The sequence below is a fragment of the Mizuhopecten yessoensis genome, unplaced genomic scaffold (genome assembly GCF_002113885.1).
Source record: "Mizuhopecten yessoensis strain PY_sf001 unplaced genomic scaffold, ASM211388v2 scaffold3459, whole genome shotgun sequence".
Classification (NCBI taxonomy): Eukaryota; Metazoa; Mollusca; class Bivalvia; order Pectinida; family Pectinidae; genus Mizuhopecten; species Mizuhopecten yessoensis.
This window is the reverse complement of record NW_018405055.1, coordinates 319,955-342,534: the sequence shown is the minus strand read 5'-3', so window position 1 is coordinate 342,534 and position 22,580 is coordinate 319,955. Positions and strand designations below refer to the sequence as shown.

Below are 22,580 nucleotides of genomic sequence, written 5' to 3'. Positions count from 1 at the left end.
AAACAATCTGTTGACCTTACCTGCAGGGGTATCACTGGGGTTGGATATAGTAGATGTGTTCCTGGAAGCATGTCCAACATAGTTACGCTGGTGAGCAAGCCCACTCTCTGGCTTAAGCTTGGATGATTCCGACATCATGTCTCTGTCATATCCATTCTTTGTGAGTAACGTCCTGTTTCTGGAACTGTTATGACTTCCTCTCCAACGGGAAAGATCCATCTTGCTGTGAATCGCTGCCTTGCTTGAAAGATTTGTCATGTTTTGAGTTTGTTCATAGCTATTTGATGTCTGTGGCCTTTGGACAGATATAGTGGACTCCAGTGTTGAATGTACAGCTGAACTGGCCATGTTGTGATTCTCTTCAGGGTAAATGTGAGCTGCCCCCAGTTTGCTTGTATGAGACATTACCCAGTCAGAGGAGCGAGACGTTCCTTGCTGTTGAGAGCCATCAGAACTGTGCTTCGGGTTGCGAAATTCATATTCCCCAAGGCCTAGAGTCTGACTGGTTGACTGCTGTGAGCCTGTAGCTGACTGACTTTTGTTGAAGTCATTCGGCCAAATTGCATTCTGTTTTCTGCTTATCTGAGCTACACCCTGTCTGCCTGCAGCAGATTCTAGTCCTTCTCGTCTGTTTTCTGGAACGTTCCCAGTCATGCTTCTCTGCCCGGTCATCATCTTGACTATATCCTGTCTAACAACATGAGGAGATTGGGCACTGCCTGGAATGAGGCCCAGATTGCTTTGAAACATGGTCTTATTTGGGTGGATACCACCCCAAAACATGTCACCAGCATCAGGTTGTGATGATGCACTATTGGAATATGTTAAGATCTCATTATTTGTAGGGAGATCGTCAAGTGGGTTGAAAAGTCGGCTTAAAATTTCTGCTCGACGATGATGTAAATCATTTAGAATTTTAGCCTGCAGAAAAAAAGAAAGAAATAGAACTGTTTAATAAGAGCATTGGTTGTCATTATAATTTATAAGTGCCTGAGCTGTTGATAAGTTACACTGAAGTCTTATTTCGTAACAACATTTAGTTAACAAGAAAATCATTTTATCTGAAGGGATGTTATTAATTACCATGTTACAAGCATTATAAATTAAAGAACTATTTCTGTGTGTAGCATCTAAACTAAAACAGCGATTCATTTTAACAAAATATTTTTTAACAAATTGATTATTTGACTGCAATACACTGATCCATCTTAACAGATATTATACAAATTGATGCTTAAAGCTAAGTTATAATGCATTAAAAGGACAAGATCAACACAACTGTTTGTATCTTATTTAATCAGGTTAATTAAGTTTTCATTATATACTTGAATTCATATTGAATACAGTCAAGGAAATAAATACAGCTGTGACAGCACCAGAACAAGTGTTAACAGACCTACAAGCATTTCGACTCTGACAGGACAGACACATCTCAACACAAATTAGACAACATATCTTATACAAATGCTACAAAGACAGGTTTTGGTATTCATATACTTCCAGAACAGCTATTTACTAGCTTCTTCATGACTAGATTTTCCTCAAGTCTTGAAGAATGTGGGGATTACACAGATTTTTGGTGTTAAAAACGGGAAAATCTTACACAAGCATTACACTTGTATGAAATTTTGCCAGTTTTTAGTCAGTGAAAAAATACATTAGATGTAACTATATATAGTATATTAATTGATCAAATGAACTTTGATAAATTTCATACTAGATTAATACCAGAATAAAATATACCACATACTAATTTTTCACTCAAAAATCAGACTTTTCCACAAAAGGCCAATGCATTTGAAATAAATATGTGACTGATATTTTAAGCAAAAGGTATATTAAATTAAACAAAGTACATGTATTTTAGTGACTAGTTACTGCTAAGCAGTGGAATAAGTGATACAAATAGATCAAACAACCAGTCTGTTATAACTGATACAGCCAGGTGACAACCTTTACATACAAAGTTTATTTAGATAGTTTGTATGCGAGTACAGTATACAATTATCTACCAATGTGTTACAGATCGTATGTCACCTACATGATTTACCTGTATGGGGTTGCCAACTGTTTCGCCTCTTTGTCCTGTCCAAATCCCATCACTGCTTGGCTAACAACCCCACCATTTCCCCTTTAACCTATAGCAAGTCTTTTACAACTCCAACCTATAGCAAGTCTTTCACAACACCAACCTATAAAACCTGTATATAACTCCAAGGCTATGAAGTCAGCCTGGAATTCTTACCAAACCATTCATATATATTCAAAATGTTGTATATTGTATACAGGAGTTACATTGAAAATATTTTAATTTCACTTTACATCAGTTTTGCAAATGTTTGAACATCTAGTAACTATCAATTTTAGATGATTTGTCATACTAAATAAAATACCTTCTCTTACAGGAACATATTAAAACCATTTATAAAATTTGCAAAACTAGATGTGTCTGATTTCATTCCTTCACAGTTCAACATTATTTGATTATCAAATATCTGATGTACAGTTCATCCTCTTTATATCACATATTTCTTGTCAAAGGAAAACATGACTGAAATCAGGTGAAGCACACTTTAACCCATACTTTTGATTTAATACAAGTCACTTAACTTAGTTCCTGATCAATCATATGTGGTGTATGTAAATAAATCATTTTTATTTATAACATTTAAAAAATGTCAGACGAAATCTATCAACAAGGCCTGCATTGTCGTTCATAAAATAAGAGGTATCGGTTACACAGGACCAACCCCTTGATTCAAACAGAACATCTGAACCTACAATCTTACTTTAAAATTGTACTGAATTATTTCAAATATTTGTCCTTTCAGTAAACATCGTCTTTATCCTCATCGGTCAGATAGTTTTCCTATAAAATCTTTCTCACTTGCAATTTCAAAAATGTTTTGTCTACACAGTATACCTATTAGCCAAGTTACATAGCACTGATCATCATGTGACCTCAATGACATAATTTCATTGGCTGATGCAAAAATTGTTAATATGAGAATGAGTCCAGTCTCTTAATCTGAACTAAACCCTATTTTCATCACCATAATTTAAACAAAAAAGGAAATTAAAAAAAGTAATCACTTCATCAACAGCATTTTGAAACATGTTTTCAAGATGTTGTTTGACATGAAACGTTTCATTCAATACATAACCTGAACTCACCTGAATTTATTGATCTGTTGACTACGACATCAGAACATGTGATAATAAATCTGAGACATAAAACACACTTCACTTTCCATTTATCTTAACTATCACACAAAATAATGCAAAATTGATGTATGTAATTGATATCTTTTATTTCTCTAAAATACATCCATAAAGCATTAGACAGCAACAGAAGTATCCTACATCACAGCGTGCAGGGTCACTTCGGGATAGTTGGTTTTTAAGACAACACCTTCTCATGTAAGATGATTTGAAAATGGAATAATTATTTAACCAAAATAAGTCCTGTAACGATCCTGGAAACCAATTGTTGCAGGTCTCATTCACAACAATGTGTGTTCAAACTTTTTCGTAATTAAATCTGTCATATGACATTTGGGAAAGCTGAAATAATAACTTGACTGTTCGTGAACCTTTGCTGGTCAGAGTTTTTTAATTGTAAGCTAGTTAGGATAATTTACCAGTCATAGTGTAACATCGTTTACAAAACATGCTCAGGTCTAGGTGTGACAAAAATAACCAGGCATTTGAACCTAGCACAAGCAGAAGTAAATATGGTGATTGTCAAAATGGGGTGAAGTCAAGTGCAGGTCACCTCAATGGAGATAACATGCAACAGAATTTATTTATATAACAAAGATTGGATCGTAGGGAAAACAGTGTTTCAAGAAAATGTGATATTATGAAAGAGGGAAATGACATAAAGTGAAGTCATAATAAATCAACAGCATGTACTGTATCTGTAAAGTATATGATTATACCAAGAATTGACCTTAATGTGCCCAACTGAAACAATGTAAGCACAACATTCCATTTTGTTTCAATTTCCCACACATATTCAGTGAACATAAATAAAATAATTAATTATTGGAGCATTTTGAAAATTGAAATGTCCTCAATATCAAACCAAATATCACCCATACACAAGTGGATTACCATATATACATGGGAATATCAAGTCTACTCTGTGAACGAGATGTAATTAAATGACCATGAGAGACCTCAGCAGTACATTCAACCTATTATCCAAGTGGGAGAACATTTGGTAAAGTGTCAATAACCCTGCTACTGTTGTTGTTACATGTTAAATGTCGGTGACAGGCTGATAAGCCAGTCACACCGTTCATTAACACCTTAAGCTGACAGGCCAGTAGAGAAGGTTGTAGAGAAGGTTACATACAGCACGTCCAGTTCTTAATTCAATATCATACCTCGACCAATACACACAAAGTGACTCCAACACCACTGATTCAGCAGGAATACTTTGAACAAGGCTTTGAAAATACATTTCTAGGACAAAAATAAATGTACCAGAACTATTCCTTTATGGTATGGGTTTAGCTCCATATTTATGAACTATTTTATACAGTCATGTATAGCAATGGAACACATGCATGTTTTGTAATGAAACAGTCTATCTTACATCGGCAGCTCTTGATTAGAAATAAGGAGTTTTGAGACCTTTTTGGACCAACTATTATTTCAGCATTGTATGGTTTTTATTTCAAATAATTCATTCAAGCAACAACAAATATATATATATAGTTATACTGGATTTAAGCAAAAACAGCATATGGCTAAAAATGTGTATTACAAATATAATATACAACATCTACAACCACTATATATTTCTTGAGCAATTTTCTATTTCATACATTCTTTTCAAGAGTGCATAATATAATACAAGCTATCAACAAAGATGAATGGATTTTATTGATATCTTTTAAACCATTATGTATAAAAATGTAGAACCCAGTAAATGCTATATACAATAAGAGGACTTGTGTAAACCTAATTCAATAATCTTCTTTTAGGGGACTAGCATCTGCGTTATCTTTAAAAGTACAAATGTAGGCACTGGTGAAATGAAGCATATTTCACTCACACTCTGTAACTGTGGTACCGTGTATATGGCCAATTATCTACTTCAGATGTCGAAGGTCATGACACACCTTAGATGATGGGCGACAATACTATGAAGCATGATAAGACCCAGTCTTAGTGAAGCCTTTCTCAGCTGAATGAGTTGTAATCCTGGGGCTTTTTTGTAATCCAGGTTAATAATTAATTTAAACTGTCCATATTTATGGCTGATACATCCCTTTACACGTCCATGCTACATGTCGATGATGACCTTAGAGATATGACCTTGGATTGAAGGTCATAGCACAGCCTTTGGTCATGAGCAGGTTTTGTTTAGTATGGTATCAATATGTAATGTCAAAAGGTAGAATTAGGACCCGACCCCTATCTAAGGTGTCCAAGGTCTATGACCTTGACCTTAATTAATGATATGACCTTGGTGGGTAACAACACATTCTTTGGTAGAGTTATTGCCAGTACACTGAACCAAAGGGTAGAGTTATGGCCAGTACACTGAACCAAAGGGTAGAGTTATGGCCAGTACACTGAACCAAAGGGTAGAGTTATGGCCAGTACACTGAACCAAAGGGTAGAGTTATGGCCAGTACACTGAACCAAAGGGTAGAGTTATGGCCAGTACACTGAACCAAAGGGTAGAGTTATGGCCAGTACACTGAACCAAAGGGTAGAGTTATGGCCAGTACACTGAACCAAAGGGTAGAGTTATGGCCAGTACACTGAACCAAAGGGTAGAGTTATGGCCAGGACACTGAACCAAAGGGTAGAGTTATGGCCAGGACACTGAACCAAAGGGTAGAGTTATGGCCAGGACACTGAACCAAAGGGTAGAGTTATGGACTTGATTCCTATTTTAGGTGTCCATCATCCATGGCCTTGAGTTAAGGTCCTGACAAGTTCAATCCAAATAGTACATGGTTATAGCCTAACAGATATTGCAGGTAGACAGAGAGACAGATGAATAGTGCCAATCATAATATGCCCAGTTATAGTTATAAATTCAGGTCTGAAATACATCCAATGATTCATTAAAATAATAGGAATAATATTAATTCCCGATGGCATTCACATCATTCCATTTTTTGTTTTATGGAATGTCTATCTCCTTACGATATTTTCCTAAAATAAAAAGGCTACACACTACACACACCAAAACTACTCTTTTGGATTCTATAAACAAGCCTCACAATAAACGTACATTTAATTTAACATTACATATCATATGTACAGAAACATGTTTCAAACAAGAGGCCCAGAGGGCCTGTATCGCTCACCTGGATATCAAAAGTAATCAAGGCAAAATATTCTCCAAATAAGATCCAAGGGAATGGGCCAGACCTCAAGGCCAATCCTTGTATCATATCTGTATTAGATGTTTCATGCCCAGCAATTTTATGTATGGTTATGGGGTGGGGATCTCAACTGTTTCCAAGGTGTGATTCAGAAACTAGGTCCCTAGGGTTGTGACCAGCCCCCAGGATCAATTATAATATCATGACTGCATTTGTCTCTTTATGCCCAACAATTGTACCTATAGGTTTTGGGGTGGAGATCTAAACCGTTTCAAAGTTATGACCAAGGGGTAAAGTCTCCAAGGGTGGGGCAGACCCTGGGGTCAATTCTTATATCATGACTGCATTCGTCTCTTTATGCCCAGCATTTGTATATACAGTTTTGGGGTGGGGATCTCAACAGTTTCAAAGTTATGACCCAGGGACTATGTCTCCAAGGGTGGGTCCAGACCCCTGGGCCATCCTGGAAGCATATGTGAATTCTTCTCTTCATACTCAGCAATTGTATATAGGGTAATAGGGTGGGGATCTCAACCATTTCCAAGCAATAAACCATTTTTTGCCCCACCCTTTAGCCAAGGGGGTCAGCTCAACTACTTGTACAATTTGAATCCCTGCCTCTCATGAATGCTTTCAACCAAATATGATTGATATCCAGCGCATAGTTCTACAGAAGAAGTCATTTATAGCAATATAGCCCCCTTTTGGCCACGGCCCTCAACCCCCTGGGGGGTCAGCCCCATCATTTGTACATTTATGAATCCCCACTACCTAGGGATGCATCCAGTCAAATAAGGTTGATATCCATCACTTAGTTCCAGAGAAGAGTCGCTTAAAGCAATATAGCTGAATAACTCTTTTTGGCCCCACCCCTCAGCCCCCTGGGGGGACAGCCCCACCATTTGTACACTTTTGAATCCCTGCCTCTCATGAATGCCTCTGACCAAATATGACTGATATCCAGAAAATAGTTCTACAGAAGTCAGAATAGCAATTTCGCCGAATTGCCCCTTTTGGCCCTGCCCCTCCGCCCCCTTGCCCACCATTTGCACAATTTTGAATCCCCACCACCTGGATGCTTCCAGTCAAATATGGTTGATGTTCATCTTTTAGTTGTAGAGAAGAAGTCATTTATAGCAATACATATAGTCAAATTGCCCCCCTTATGGCCCCGCCCCTCAGCCCCCTGGGGGGTTAACCCTACCGTTTGTACAATTTTGAATCCCCACCACCTAGGGATGCTTCCAGTCAAATTTAGTTAAATTCCATTCATTGGTTAAGAAGTATAAGTCATTTGAAGAAATCGTTGATGTACGGACGACGGACGCCACAATATGGCATAAGCTCACCTTGGTCCTTCAGACAAGGTGAGCTAAAAATGTAGTAAATTTACAAATGTAAACAAATATTAGTTTTGATTCACTGAATACAATTAAGATAATCTCGCGTCCTGACGGATGCTTTATAATGACAAAAGGTCATCTGAAATACCTATGAGATTTACACTTTTATCAAACACTGATTAGGTTGCCATACTCTGTTACTAGCACATCGATATTGTTTAGTAACAACAGGACATATTAAAGTCTCACCAGTTTAAAACTAACAAGATCACTAATGTTTTCATTTACAAAATGTAGTATTTTATCCACATTCAATCTAATTGTTATATCGTATTCAACACCAATTTTGTTTTAATATATATATACAAGTGTTAATCGAAATCCCTCAACACAACCTTCAATATTTAAAAGTACCGTGCTGCTAACTTTTACTCTTTTTTACTCAGAAAGTGAAACGTTTCAAAGATATAAAATAAAAAGAATGTAATTTCATTTCCTTACATGCCTTTTAAGATTCAATATTTTACATAATATTAAGCATGGCTTCAACCCTGCTTCTGTTTGAGATAAGTAGCAATCAGGAAAAGGCTTTGTTCACTCATCCATGACAAAAATATAACTCATTGACATCAAGAATCTTTTTCAAAACAATATACTTAGTGATTATGGAATTTTATGACAGCAATTCTAACCACAGATTTTCCAACAGATTGCAGCACGGTGACTTTAATATTTACATAAATATGACTGCAGATGGGGCTTAACATCTTTGATCCGGTTTTAAACCAGTCTAGGACTGAACATTCAGTTCACACAAAGAAATCCTATTTCATTTTGTATTCTCATTTGCTTTTATAGGTGTTTCAAAATTTATAAAGATTAATTTTACTATACAAATGAATTTAATAACGAGGCCTTTATATCAGCAACATGTCTATCCTTTATATCACAGTACTGCTATGGTGTATCATATAAGGTGTAGATGGTAGCAGTCATTGAAATGCTGACTCACAACCTTCACCATTACCTCCTTACTTTAAAATTATGTTCAAAATCATACTTCAAACTTACTATGTATTTCCATTATTGGACAGCCATATGATCAGTTACAAGATCAAATTAACTTACTACCCCACTACACTGATCAGGATTAGTTACATACAATATAAATATGAACAGTACAAGTGATTAACACATTCAGACCTTGACCGTATGTATATTTACAACACAACCTCATCATTGAAGCATGCAACGACTTTCACAACTTCCATATATACACAACCAGGCAAGCTACTATAAACCGTCAAAACATGTTCACACTAATTATATATACAATATTGTAAAAGTATCATATCCTGGATTAAATATATTCTAAAACACTACTGCCACTTGTATATGACAGGTTACATTCTTTATCTATGGCCCCCAGTAATTAATATCTTTACATATCAAGCACAACTCAAACAAAACTACCTTTGACACAAATCAAGCATTTACTCTTGTCAGACATCATAAAAAATAAATAAATTTTCCAATAGCAAAGTTTTTGTGAATTGTCAAGCTTCTTCAAGATAAGAAGGCAATTATAAACTTGTGTTATCGGGCACGTAGTTATCGTGGTACTCAATGCTCTCAACCTGAAATATTGAAGCGAGTGGATGACAGCAGTATGCACTTCCTGATGCCTGCAAGAAACAGAAATATGGTGAGACAGATGGAGAACATGCCAACATACCGAGGTGAACACATTATAAGTATCATTGAAAGACATCAGTGTATCATCCATCATTAGGAACATACATTCTTAGCAAATTTTGAAGTTAATGGGGAATTTCAATTCTAGTGAAAATTAAATAAAATCTGGAACAAAAATCTTCCAATTTAGACTTAGACTAACAGCTAAAACAAGGCTTGCATTGCTACAGCAATGAAAAGCTGTGGCTGTTATGAATATTTAAGGCTTATCTCATCGCAAATGTATAAGTATACGGTAAACCTTCGGTCAGTTCGAACAAAATTGAATAAATATTGTCAATCCTGTTCGAATTACACGAAATTAAAGCCGCTAAAATAACGAGTAGTTCGAACTATACAAGTTGACATCGGTAAAAATCACGGCAAACAATCAAGTCATTGATACGGAACGATGATGGCCTTATTGCGATGTATATTTGCAAATCAAGCTGAATAATGGAATATATATCTTTCTCACGAAGAGGTAAAAAGCCAAGTATGTAGGCCGCAAAGCAGTAGCATTTTCTCAAGTAATGACGAAAGTTCAGTTGTACTGATCAGAATGTGGAGGGTGGATTGAAACTGCAATTACGGATTAAAAGTCAATCAACCACCTGGTCAAATATTTTTTGTTTTGGCACATGTTTAGGTAATACATGTGTATATCAATTAAGTTATAAATCAGTGATTGGTGGCCAGGTCGCGATTATATCATCAAATTGTCATCAAAGTAATATCATGACAATACACACGTCTGTCAGTGATGCGACAGTAACATTCCGCGCTCCGTGTACTGTTAGGATATTATACATGGTCGGGGCCTAAAGATGTTTGACTGGCGCGTGATCATGTTTAAAAGAAAGAAACTCAATTATCGATGATATGTGACTTATTTATGTAAAAATTGTCCGAATTGATGACAACAATGGTCGCACATGAGTACTACTCGTTATTCTGTAGTTAAATGCTGTCGATACGCAAATAGAAAAAGTTTAAGCGAGTTTCGCGAGGCTATTATTGCATTGCCGATAGCCAACCTTGATCAATAATTACTTCAGTTCAGTTATTCAAGTTGTGTGTTTGAACAATCTGAAACGTGAGTAAGCAGGGTTCGAACTATCACTAGACAGAAAAGTATTATTTGTATTGTTCAAAAGGTGTGTTCGAATGATCCGCCTATTTGAACTGACCAGAGGTTTACTGTATACCTCAGAACCGTCTGTGTTGCTGGCATGATCTCAACATAATGCCTATTTCTATTTGGAGTAAGAATGCCAATCGATGCACGAACTTGCACAAATTGTTCTGGGATGGAGGCAGAAAAAGATTTATACCAGCATTCTTATCCAGAAAGAGTAAGGCTATATAATTGATAATGGCGAACTCTATAATTGACATTGGAAAACAGTCCTTTAGGTACAATTTATTTTAGGCATATCACAACCAGAGATATAGCGTTCCTCAGAACAGTAATCTTCAACTATTTTTGGCTATGGAATTCACCTGAACAAGCAATTTTACTAACATTTTAACAAAGTGAAGTTGCATATCAATAGAAGATTCTAGCACTGATACATTGCTGCATACTTTCATCAATTTTACATAAATGTTTTAATTTTTTAGGAGTACAACACATCCAAGATATTTAAATGAGGAATAATATTTCATAGGTATGTCTGACCTTTTACAGACCTCATCTGCAAAAGTGTCAATTTGAATGCTAAAACGCATATGCATATCTGCATTAAAATGGAAAGGTTAGAGCACAAAATTGAAAAATAGGATGTTTGTAATAATCATAAATTTTAACAAAACTTATGATTCTTTAAAAGTTAATAGCATATCTCTAAATTCATGAAAGTGAGGCAAGGTCACAGATAAAAAAAATGTAAGCTAAGTAATGAACATTTGTTTTATACAACATAGAAAACACTACCAAAATAGCTCAGAAATCGTACAAGTCACAAACATCTAGATATGGATAAATAACCAAAACATTGTGTTGCTTTTTACAAAGTCAAAACAGTGTATGCATTCCTGCATGAAAACCTCACAATGTTTTTACAATGGAAATATTGAAGTCAACCATCACATGTTACTACTGCTGTTGGGCCTAAGCCAACACAGACTTCACATGATCGAGTCGTTACATATACATATGGAATGAAAAGTAGAAGTACAAATATTCCACCAGTCTACATATAGCTGTGCAGGAGTACTGATCTGCCTGTCATGGGTTTGTTTGTTGTACATGTGTGCAGTCCGTCTGTATCTCTGTCCTTGCTGCTCCATACATCGTCTTCTTAATCTAAGAGTTGATGCTTAATACTGAAAACGGTGCACCGACACCTATCGCCTTACTTACCTTATCCTGTAAACAAAGTGGGGATGGTACTAATTACCTGCCCTTGTCCAGGTGACGCTGCTCCCATCTGATAATTGTATCCCTCTGGGTAGTTCCCTACTACAGGGTATATTTGGTCTTCGGGTGTAAGAGGTCTGGAACTCCCTCCTTGAAACGGCTCAGCATAGGGGTTAAGAGCACTGGAGTTGTGCTGGTAGTTGTAGTTCACGAAGCTCACTGGGGGTTGTTGTTGGGGAAATGGCATCCTTGTCAAGCCTGGATCAATAGGCTGTCTGAATGGTACACCACCAGGATATTGGGCTTGTGGCTGTGCCAGATGCTGGTTGTAATTTGGTCTGTAAGGACCTGTCACATACCTTGGCACTGACTGGAATCCTGGCCCGCCAGTCACGGCACCCGGGCCACCAGCCATGATACCTAGGCCTCCAGGCACAGCACCTGGGCCACCAGTCATGACACCTGGGCCTCCAGGCACAGCACCTGGGCCACCAGCCATGACACCTGAGCCTCCAGGCACAGCACCTGGGCCACCAGCCATGACACCAGAGCCTCCAGACAAAGCACCCGGGCCACCAGGCAAGACACCCTGTCCTCCAGACATGACACGTGGACCACCTGTCATAACATATACAAACTCTTTGTTAGGAACATATACAAACTCTTTGTTAGGAACATACTAACTTGAATTAACCCCTAGGCTGCTACGCATGGCATATGCCGTTCTGATAAGTCGGGTCGTCAGTGCTACACACAGCATATGCCGTTTATCGGTCTTAAGGTTTTGATCAGTTAACAGGAAGTGTGAAATTGGGTTGTTGCTATACCAAACCCGAATGCGTATAGTAGAAGGCTTCTGATTGGTTGTTTTGTTATAACTTTTGATATTCCTGGAAGTGTACCCTAGTAATAACCAAAGGTGTGCAAGAGAATTTCAAATCGAAAAAAAAACATCATAAAAATGGCGGATATGTAAATTGAAGCAATGAATATAATGGTAAACATTTATTCTCCAGTGTTACCTACAATGATAATAAAGGTTTTGAAGGGTTTGACATGGTTGATGTGGAAATACTTCGGTGTAACATAATATGTAACTTTCCATTGAACGGCTTTGTGCCCTACGCGAACAGGAAAATATCGGCGGACCAAGGCGCACATGTCGTCTACAGATGATGTCGAATTGAACTATGACATTGATACATTTTGAGCCGATTGAATTCTTCAAACTATTTATCGATGACACAATCATAAACTAGACCGAAGCTAAGATATATCTATATGCGGACTGTGACAGTAAATATATTGAATGACGACCTGAAACCTGTAGCAGTTCAAGTCTTGACGAAATACCTGACCTTTTTACCTGAGAATCTCCGTATAAATCAATGTACAGCGTCTTATGCCAAAAATGTAGTTAATTATCTCTGTTATCATTTGCCAATCATATTAGCTGGCAAAAATAATTTTAAAATGATTTTTTTTTAGCTTAATTCCGATTAATTAAAAGTTTCACCTTTTCCTACCTTTATTACCACCTGTACAGGTAAATACTGAAGCAACTTTAGAATTGAAAACGTTAATATAAACTAGAGACAATAACGAACAATTATCATAAAACTTTCATTCACATATAACAAATAATTTTCAAGATATGCACATTTGAAAAATCAAGTAAATGAAAATATACTTCAATAATTAATTCAGCAGTGGTGTCCTTTTACTGGGTAGCAGTCTAAGGGTTTACATACAGCATGACATAGAAGGAAAAGTTTCTTTCTCTGAGCTTGCAGTGGATGGCAAGAGGCATAGGTAAAAATTCTCGCCTGTTAATGGTATTGACATTCACTTATGTTCGTTGATACATTTTTCTTCTTCAAATTTTTCATATTTCCAAACAGGAAAAGGACCTCAAAACAATTTATTATATATGTAGTTTGTGAATAAACAAATTTAAATAGACAATGGCTTTAGGAGGAAACACTGTATATTCATAACATAATAGAAAGGTGGGATCAACATTTGGCCCCCACTTTAATTTCCTTCATTCTTTTGCCATATATGTAGATATATAACAAGAGGCTCAGGGGCCTTAATAGCTCACCTGGTATTTTATTTTTCAATTTAAAACCTGCTGAGTACCATTCAGGTTTATCAAAGGAGTCAAGTAACAAAGTTGCATCTTCCATTTATAAATATTCAATTCCCTTTGCCCAAAGATTCTCTAAAACAAGTTTGGTTAGGTTAAAATCCCTTCAACGGTACAGAAGGAGAAGGATCTTTAATGTTTTCCTCTATTTCCCCTAATGGGCCCCACTAATCTGCCCCAAAGAAGGGGAATCCACACACCTCAGTTTAAACAAAATTGATTCTTTTCTCCCTAAGCATGCTTCAGACTGCATTTGGTTTAAATCCCTTCACTTGTATAGTAGGAGAAAAAAAATCCTCTATTTCCCCTATTGGGCCCCGCTCCTATGCCGCCAGAAGGCCCACACCCTCCGTTTATACAAACTTGAGTCTCCTTTGTCCAAAGATGCTCTAGGACAAATTTGGTCAAAATCCTTCAATTGGTTGAGGAGAAGATTTTTAAAGATTTACCTATTTTCCCCTATTTGGCCCCGTCCCTCTGCCCCCAGGGGGACCATACCCTCCGTTCATACAAAACTGAGAACCCTTTGGCCAATGATGCTCCAGACCAAATTTGGTCAAAATCCCTTCATCGGTACAAAAGGAGAAGGATATTTGATGTTTTCCTCTATTTCCCCTAATGGGCCCCACCCATCTGCCCTTAGAAGGAGGCCCACACACCTCAGTTTATACAAAATTGATTCTTTTGTCCCTAATCATGCTTCAGACTGCATTTGGTTAAAATCCCTTCACTTGTATAGCAGGAGAAAAAAAATCCTCTATTTCCCCTATTGGGCCCCGCCCCTCCGCCCCCAGAGGGGCCACACCCTCCGTTTATACAAACTTGAGTCTTCTTTGTCCAAAGATGCTCTAGGACAAATTTGGTCAAAATCCTTCAATTGGTTGAGAAGAAGAACATTTTTAAAGATTTACCTTTTTTCCCCTTATTTAGCCCCGCCCCTCTGCCCCGAGGGGGGGCTATACCGTCCGTTTATACAAAACTGAGAACCCTTTGGCCAATGATGCTCCTGACCAAGCTTCAGACTGCATTTGGTTTAAATCCCTTCACTTGTATAGTAGGAGAGAAAAAATCCTCTACTTCCCCTATTTGGCCCCGCCCCTCTGCCCCCAAAGAGGCCACACCCTCCGTTTATACAAACTTGAGTCTCCTTTGTCCAAAGATGCTCTAGGACAAATTTGGTCAAAATCCTTCTATTGGTTGAGAAGAAGAAGATTTTTAAAGATTTACCTATTTTCCCCTTATTTGGCCCCGCCCCTCTGCCCCCAGGGGGGTTATACCCTCCGTTTATACAAAACTGAGAACCCTTTGGCCAATGATGCTCCTGACCAAATTTGGTCAAAATCCTCTGAGCCATTCAGGACAAGTAGCATTTTAAAGGAAAAAGTTGATGGACGCCGGACGCCGGACGCTGCACCATGGGATAAGCTCACTTGGCCCTTCGGGCCAGGTGAGCTAAAAATGATCAATAACTGCATAAATGATTATTCATAATTATTATTGATAATTGTAGTGGACCGACCTCCTTGCATAACACCAGGTTGAGTGACAAAATGACCGATAAATATCACAGGCAAATGTTAATTTGGAAATGAATTATGATAGTGTATAGTATATAAAATTACTGTTATTTTGATACTAAATATGTCATATTGGTAGACATACAGTAAGCGTAGTGATACTTTTAATTGGAAAAACATGCAAAATTTTCACAAAATTTAAAATATAACTAACATTGTCAACTTGCCTATATATAGTTACAATGGTAGTCTATATTATAAACTTCTTCAAAAACTTCCTATATATGTATTCTGTCTACAGAATCATTTTTATGTAATATCAAAACCGGTAAAGTACTTTTTTAGCATGCCAAACATGAGCAATGCCCAATTTCACATAACCTTGAAGATTTGACTATCAATGTTTATTATGATAAATACTGATACATTTTCTGTTTTTGTATCATACTAAAACACTTAACTATATTAGGCATGTTTTAAAGTTATGTGCAGCAGTAATAACTCATGAATATGTATTCTGTCATAGTAATCTTTCCCCTGGAGAACTACTTTAGGTTTGAGATTGAGTTATAGACAAAGTTATGCAATTATCTAAAAATAATAAGATAAATTTAATAATAAAACTATTATACACTTTATTATNGGGGGGGGATTGGGGGATTGGGGGATCCTGGAATCAGCTTGTCTATCCATCTATCTGTCAACTCATTCTAAAGTAGTGGACCAATTTCAACGAAAGTTTCCAAATATGATAACTAACACCTGAAGTTGTGCACCCAGGTATTATTTTTTCATTCTGACCTTTTTTCTTCAATGTTATGGCCTTGTGTTGAAAAATCCTTGTCGGGACATGTCTTCCAAAACTAAGGGATCAATTTCAACGAAAGTTTCCACATATGGTAACAACCATCTGATGGTGTGCATCAAGGATTCTTTTTTTAAATCTGACCTTTTTTTTTACAAAGTAATGGCCCTTTGTTGAAAAACACTTGTCCAGACAACTCCTCCAAAACTATGGGGCCAATTTCAATGGAAGTTTACAGATATGGTAACTGCCCCCTGACATTGAGCATCCAAGAAGTATGTTTTCATCACGACCCTTTAAAAAGGATTTATGGCCCTTTCTTGAAAAAAATATCTTTGTCTGCCTCATAAACTTCTGGGCCAAATTCATGAAAGTTTACAGATATGGTAACTACCCCCTGATGTCGTGCATCAGGGTAGTATTATTTTCATTTCAACCTTTTTTAAGGAGTTATGGCCCTTTGTTAAAAATCTTTGTCTTGACAATTCTTCCTTAACTACTAGAATGATTTCAGCAAAAGTGGGTCATCTAGGCTAACAAGATGTGGTATGAAAGTATGATTTGGCATGGAGATCCAAATATGTCACTGTGACTTATATTTATACATAATTACTGGTGGGATACTATGGATTAATTTGAAATGCTTTGCCTTAGTTAGCCTTTCGATTACAGTTCTGGTTTATATAGGAGCGGGGGTATAAGTTAGTCTTTGGTTTACAGTTCTAGTTATTATTTTTGTTGCCTTTTGCCCATTCATTAACTAAAATATGAAGGGATATTACACTTTTTTATATTGTTAACTCTAAACAAATAAAGCAAGGAAAGATACCCTTGTCTGACTTCCTATACAAAAAAAATTGCTGCTTCGGCACATTTGGTTTTTGTGACATTGAAAAAAGGTCAAGGTCATCAAAATTAACAACACTTAAACTCATTACATGAACAACCTACTTGCCAAATATCAACACCCAAGGACCTTAAGTCATGAAGAAACATAAATTAAAGGAAGTGTGGAAAGAAAACTATGTTTTTCTTTTTTTGAACCAAAAGTAGTATATGACAAATTTACCGGTTTTCAATTGATTTGGAATTCCTGATGTTGAAAGATATTATTGTAAGCCAACTTTTCAGCAAGTTAGAAAAATAGACTTGTTTTAAAACTATATGAAATAACATGTCAAAAATGGAAAATTTCTCATTAGAAATGAAATAAAATAGAAGTAGACAGATGATAACCAAAAGCTTTACAATTTGTTAGATACACACAAACCCAAAATTTACATGCATACTTAATAGCATAACATATCACTCAACCATGAACCCCAATGAACAGTTCTCTTATGGAATCATACCTCCAAAAACAAGTCTTGATGCAGCCAGTGCCCCAGGGCCATGGGGCCTCTGAGCAGGGGTCATCTGTCCCTGATACATGTCCAGAGGATAGGGGCTACGGGGCACCTGTATGGGTGGGGGTTGCATGGTGTTTGGAGGTGGAAGTGGTGGGGCCATGCCAGGAGCTACCACAGAGCTCATCAGGGGTCCTGTTCTGGAGGACACTGTCATTTTATCAGTCGTCAACACCTTGGCATGGGCAAAAGTCAGGGAAGCCATTGACTTGGCCACAGATGTGAGTACTTTGGCCGTCACAACATTGGGCGGAGACATGCTCCTGTAAGCAAAGAGATACGTTATTAAGACGAACATTTATTGTCTACACCTTGATAATATAACAAGTGCAATCAATGATTGTAAAGCTCACCAGAAGCAGCCAGAACAATATGCTTATAATATTTTTGCTTCAAAAATTTATTTCATGAACAATTTTGAGATATGTATAGGTCAAATATCAGCATTAGCAAAAGGTTACTCAGGGCTATTCCAGATAAAAGTGTCACCCAACAGTGGACGTTCATGAAAAAAACTTCTATTCTAGGTGGGAGTCGACAAAAAATCACTCGTTTACCATGTCATAAAATGAAAAAAAAACATTTCTGGTCCTGGTAGCAATTACTGAAAATAAAAAAAATCTTCTATGTCATGTTTTGAGAAATAGATCACTTCTGTTCTATGATGCCAGAACATATTATGCATTTGTGTTTTTCTTTCAAAGTAATCAGGTAATGTACAATATTGTCAGCATTCTTTCTTGCCGTTCCGTGCTGTGTAAGGGAGGCAACTCTAAATCCAGAAACCTGAGATGTTAGAAAAAAGTTCGAGCAGAGCCAAAATGGCGTCGGAGCGACATTGGACCACATGGTCTGTGGCTGATGTGGCATTATGGCTAGATCGGAATGATCTAGCTAGTGCCACACCGAAATTTAAAGGTAAGATAACCTAACATGTCTTCAAGATATGTTTTTCACACACTATTCAAATACATAGGCCTATATCAAATTCGTCCATTGGAGTTTGGAGTTGTTTTTCGGCGAATGACTGCGATATCATTGAGTGATTGCTTCATTAAATCCGATTAAAAATCACAGCTGTGGGTGGTTGCTTCATCAATTAAAAAATCACTTCTGAGGGTGGTTGTTTCATTGACTTAACAAAATTGCTTCTATGAGTGGTGTTCTAAAGGAAGAAAACACTTCTATTCCATCTGGCAATCTGAAAGACATCGCTTCTGTTGGTGGTACCCCTTTGAAAAAAGGGAAGTCCGCTAGTGGGTGACATTTCTAACTGGAATAGCCCTCATTGACAAAACTAAAATTGATGCCCAATACATGTATCATATATAATACTCTTAACCATTGAGCCAACATTTAAGCAATGAGATAATTAATACTTGCAAAATAATGTCTTTTGTTTGTCATCACTTGTACTTTTGTAGCTTTATGAGCAACCAATAAGTTACCTTTGGTTATCATATTCTGCAATAGAATTAAATGAACCGTCCATATTGGGTCTGTTATTATCTGAATGTCTTTCTGTCTGTATTTGTTGAAAGGTATCTCTGTCCCAAGTCGGGAAATCATCATAGTCCGGTGGTGTGTTACAGGCTTTACTTGCTTTCTTGGTCCGCGATCTGTATCTACAAAGATGAATTAAAAAAAAACTATTGCAAAGCATGTGGATACTTCAAATTCTTTTGTTAAACATATTCCCAAAATTCTGCTGGTTTAAATTTTTCAAATGATAATATGTATATAACTACAATAACAAAAGTGCAAGTTCATATATAGCATGAAGATCACAATTTCATAATTCATAGCGTTGCTGAAGATTTCCCATTTTTGTCCAGTCCTGGTGCAAGATTTCATGACATTAAAACAGTAAAAAAGATTTGGAATCCAAATTCTGCATATAATAATGGTGACCTTGATATATGCCCTATTGACCTCAAATGCAAATTAGATATTCAGGCCCTATAAATATGGAGTTACGCAAGCGAAACAGGTGATTTATATTTACTCTATTTACCTCAAATGCAATCTTAAGACAAGCTAGAGCAGTGTTTGAATGTAGTGTAGGTAACTTGGTAAGGTGACAGAAATAAGGACAATAAAACACTACATGTCCCTACCCACCTCCCTCAAATGTAAAGAAAAATAAACTGCAAGTAATAAACATCTGACTACCTACTTGTCAAGTTCCTCTTGAGAATGAGCAAATGTGCAATTGGCGGCTCTTGGACAGGTGTTCTTCTGCAAGAAATCTCGACACATGCTGGTCTTGTATCTAGAGTTATGAACAGTAGTGTTTTCCAACTTTTTGTGTCCATTGCTCTGTACAAAGTCTACTAGCCCCTGGACCACACTGCGCACTGCCTTCATCACTGCCTCCAGGTTCTCCCAGGATGGTGGTGGTGCCTCTGTTATAACAAAGTATGTGTATTCATTATCTAAAAGAACTTAAGTTGAAAGATTGCAAACTAGCACTCCAAACAGGAACTTTCTGCAAGACTAATGTCTAGTGATATGAAAATATAAACACATTTTGTTCCTGTAAAGTTTAATGCTTTAAACATTTTTTTAAATTAAAGGGTTGATTAACCATGGCACGAGATAAACCCTAAAATGTTGCATAACACATTACATGGATATTTGTCAGCCAGATATATGTATTGGAGTATTCATGATGATGTTTATAATACCAGGAGAAGGGTCTATGTTAGCCAGGAACTCGAGATGTGTCCTCAACCGCTGTAGGTTACAGGGGTCTCCTGTCCTCTGCAGGGCAATCACTAGCTCATTCACACTCTGAGAGAAGGACTGGGGTGTCTGCAGCTGCAATACCAAAAGCATCAGCTTGTATAGTGACAGAACAGGATTTCCTGACACATGTAATATTCAATCATCATACTTCATTCAGAAAAAAAAAAAAGTTTTGATTTAAAAAATATCCCAGATCTGAAGTAATCTTTTACATCTGAAATGGTTTTATTTTCTGAAATGCTTATCACATGATAAGTGAAAATATGCAGAACACATATAGACAATCTATAATTAGCCAAACCATTTCACAACTTACCAGCAAAATGACATTTAAGATTTTTTTATTTATTTTTAAAACTCACATCTTTGAGAGATACTAACCTTGTCTATAATTGACTGCATGTGTGATTTATGGGTAGTGTCGCCGTACAACAGTGATGACCATTGGTCTGGGGCTATCCTCAGACCTGCCTCCATAGCAATCTGTACAATCTGAGAGTCATGGTCACGTCTCAAGGCGTCGTATGTCCTGCACTCTTCCTTCAACTGCATCAGTGATGATTCTTCCTCACGCTTTGTCACCTAGAAAAAAACACAGGACAGTGAATGAGTATGAATATGTATATATTCCTTCTAGACATTTCATTTCTGAAAATTTCAAAACTTTTCTTTTGAACACTGGAAATATTTTAACACCAATACACATACTGAAGACCTATCAAAATATTGTAAGAAAATTCAATTATTTTTCAAGATATTTAATACATATATGGGACAAATTTTTAACAAAACACGCTGGTTCTGTAACTATCTCGGCCAATAAATAGCATCCTGGAAGCTCTGGACAGCAGTGGCACCATGTGTTCCTGATACCAATGTAGAAGCTCTGTATTCAAAGTAGCACAGACTGTTACTTGTCTTACACGAAGAAGAAGGTTCTGTATAAAGCAGCACCATGTACACATGTTACTTATATAATAGCACCGTAATGTTACTTACCACAAAGCAGGAGGCTCTGTAAAGTAGCTGCACCACATGACCTATGGCTGTTTTGGATGCCTGTGGATAGTGGGTCTCCAGTCGCTGGACCACAAACATGACAAGGACTTTACGTGACAGGGCTGAGCCATCCTCTAGGGCAAGCAGAATCAGCTTCAACACCTCCTCCTGCATAGCTGTACATAACATCAGGATTGGTATCAAAATATTCTGAACAATCAAAATGTCTACACCACACAATGTGCCAAAACTGTATAAATAACAGGTACACTTTTAACTGAACATACCACTAAAGTGTCTGCGATTGTATTGTACTAAATTTGACGTCTCATTCAAATTAAAGCTGTAAAATTATTTTATTATTTCCTTAAGAAAAGGAACCACAACCATTTTGGCTCAGATTTCTTTAAACATCAAACCATCAACTGTTGGCTATCCAAAATTAACTGTTATCCATTATCATAATAATAACCTAGGAATTTTATTTTTAAATTACTTTCAAAGGTTTGAAAAATAAATTTACTGCAGTACCACAAAAGCAATTAAAGAGTACAAGAATAATACCAGTTGTAATGAAACTCCTTAAATTTTAATCAGTTTCATTACAACTGGTAAAAGTTAAAAGCTATATAAAACAATCTTTCTATGGTTATGGACATTCTTATACCAACAGTTTCACCCTTCTTATTAATAGCAATAGTACAATAGTAAATTTGATCACATGCCAAATACCTGGGCCCAGAAACTGACAGCCTCTTGCCCTCACAGCTGCCCACAGGTTGGAGGAAAGTTGCTGGGGATTCTGGTGCTGCAAGATGAGCTCTGTCACTGTACGTTCGCCTAGTGACCGTGCAGCTCTCATTGCCCTACCGCGACCCTCCTCTTCCACCAGCTGACAGTTGACCAGAGTCACAAGTTTCCTCTGCATGGGCCGGCTCAGCACACAGTTGGTGAGAGAATTCCCTGTAATATTCACAGAGGAACCTCCCACACCTACTGCTGTCAATGTGCTGCCATTGTTGATCACCTGGCCTGGCACAACACCTAATCATTGATACAGAAGATATATTTAGGGTCCTGTCATCCAGTCTTCTACAATTAAACTATTTATTTTTTGTTCATAATACATTTGCGCAGCTTTCAATTGACCCTTGACATTCATCA

At 37.1% G+C, this 22,580-nt stretch overlaps 1 protein-coding gene across 1 annotated transcript in view; it reads right to left on the bottom strand.

The window, feature by feature from the left end:
• The window catches only part of LOC110447554, a 55,305-nt gene that overhangs the window by 29,509 nt on the left and 3,216 nt on the right, over window positions 1-22,580 (bottom strand). The window contains exons 3-11 of the mRNA XM_021493332.1: window positions 22,149-22,460; window positions 21,417-21,592; window positions 20,799-20,999; window positions 20,357-20,489; window positions 19,846-20,074; window positions 19,118-19,294; window positions 17,616-17,932; window positions 11,833-12,410; window positions 21-921 (exon numbers count right to left, since the gene is read on the bottom strand). Of these exons, the coding sequence (XP_021349007.1) occupies window positions 21-921; window positions 11,833-12,410; window positions 17,616-17,932; window positions 19,118-19,294; window positions 19,846-20,074; window positions 20,357-20,489; window positions 20,799-20,999; window positions 21,417-21,592; window positions 22,149-22,460 (3,024 nt within the window). The remainder of the gene's footprint in view (window positions 1-20; window positions 922-11,832; window positions 12,411-17,615; window positions 17,933-19,117; window positions 19,295-19,845; window positions 20,075-20,356; window positions 20,490-20,798; window positions 21,000-21,416; window positions 21,593-22,148; window positions 22,461-22,580) is intronic.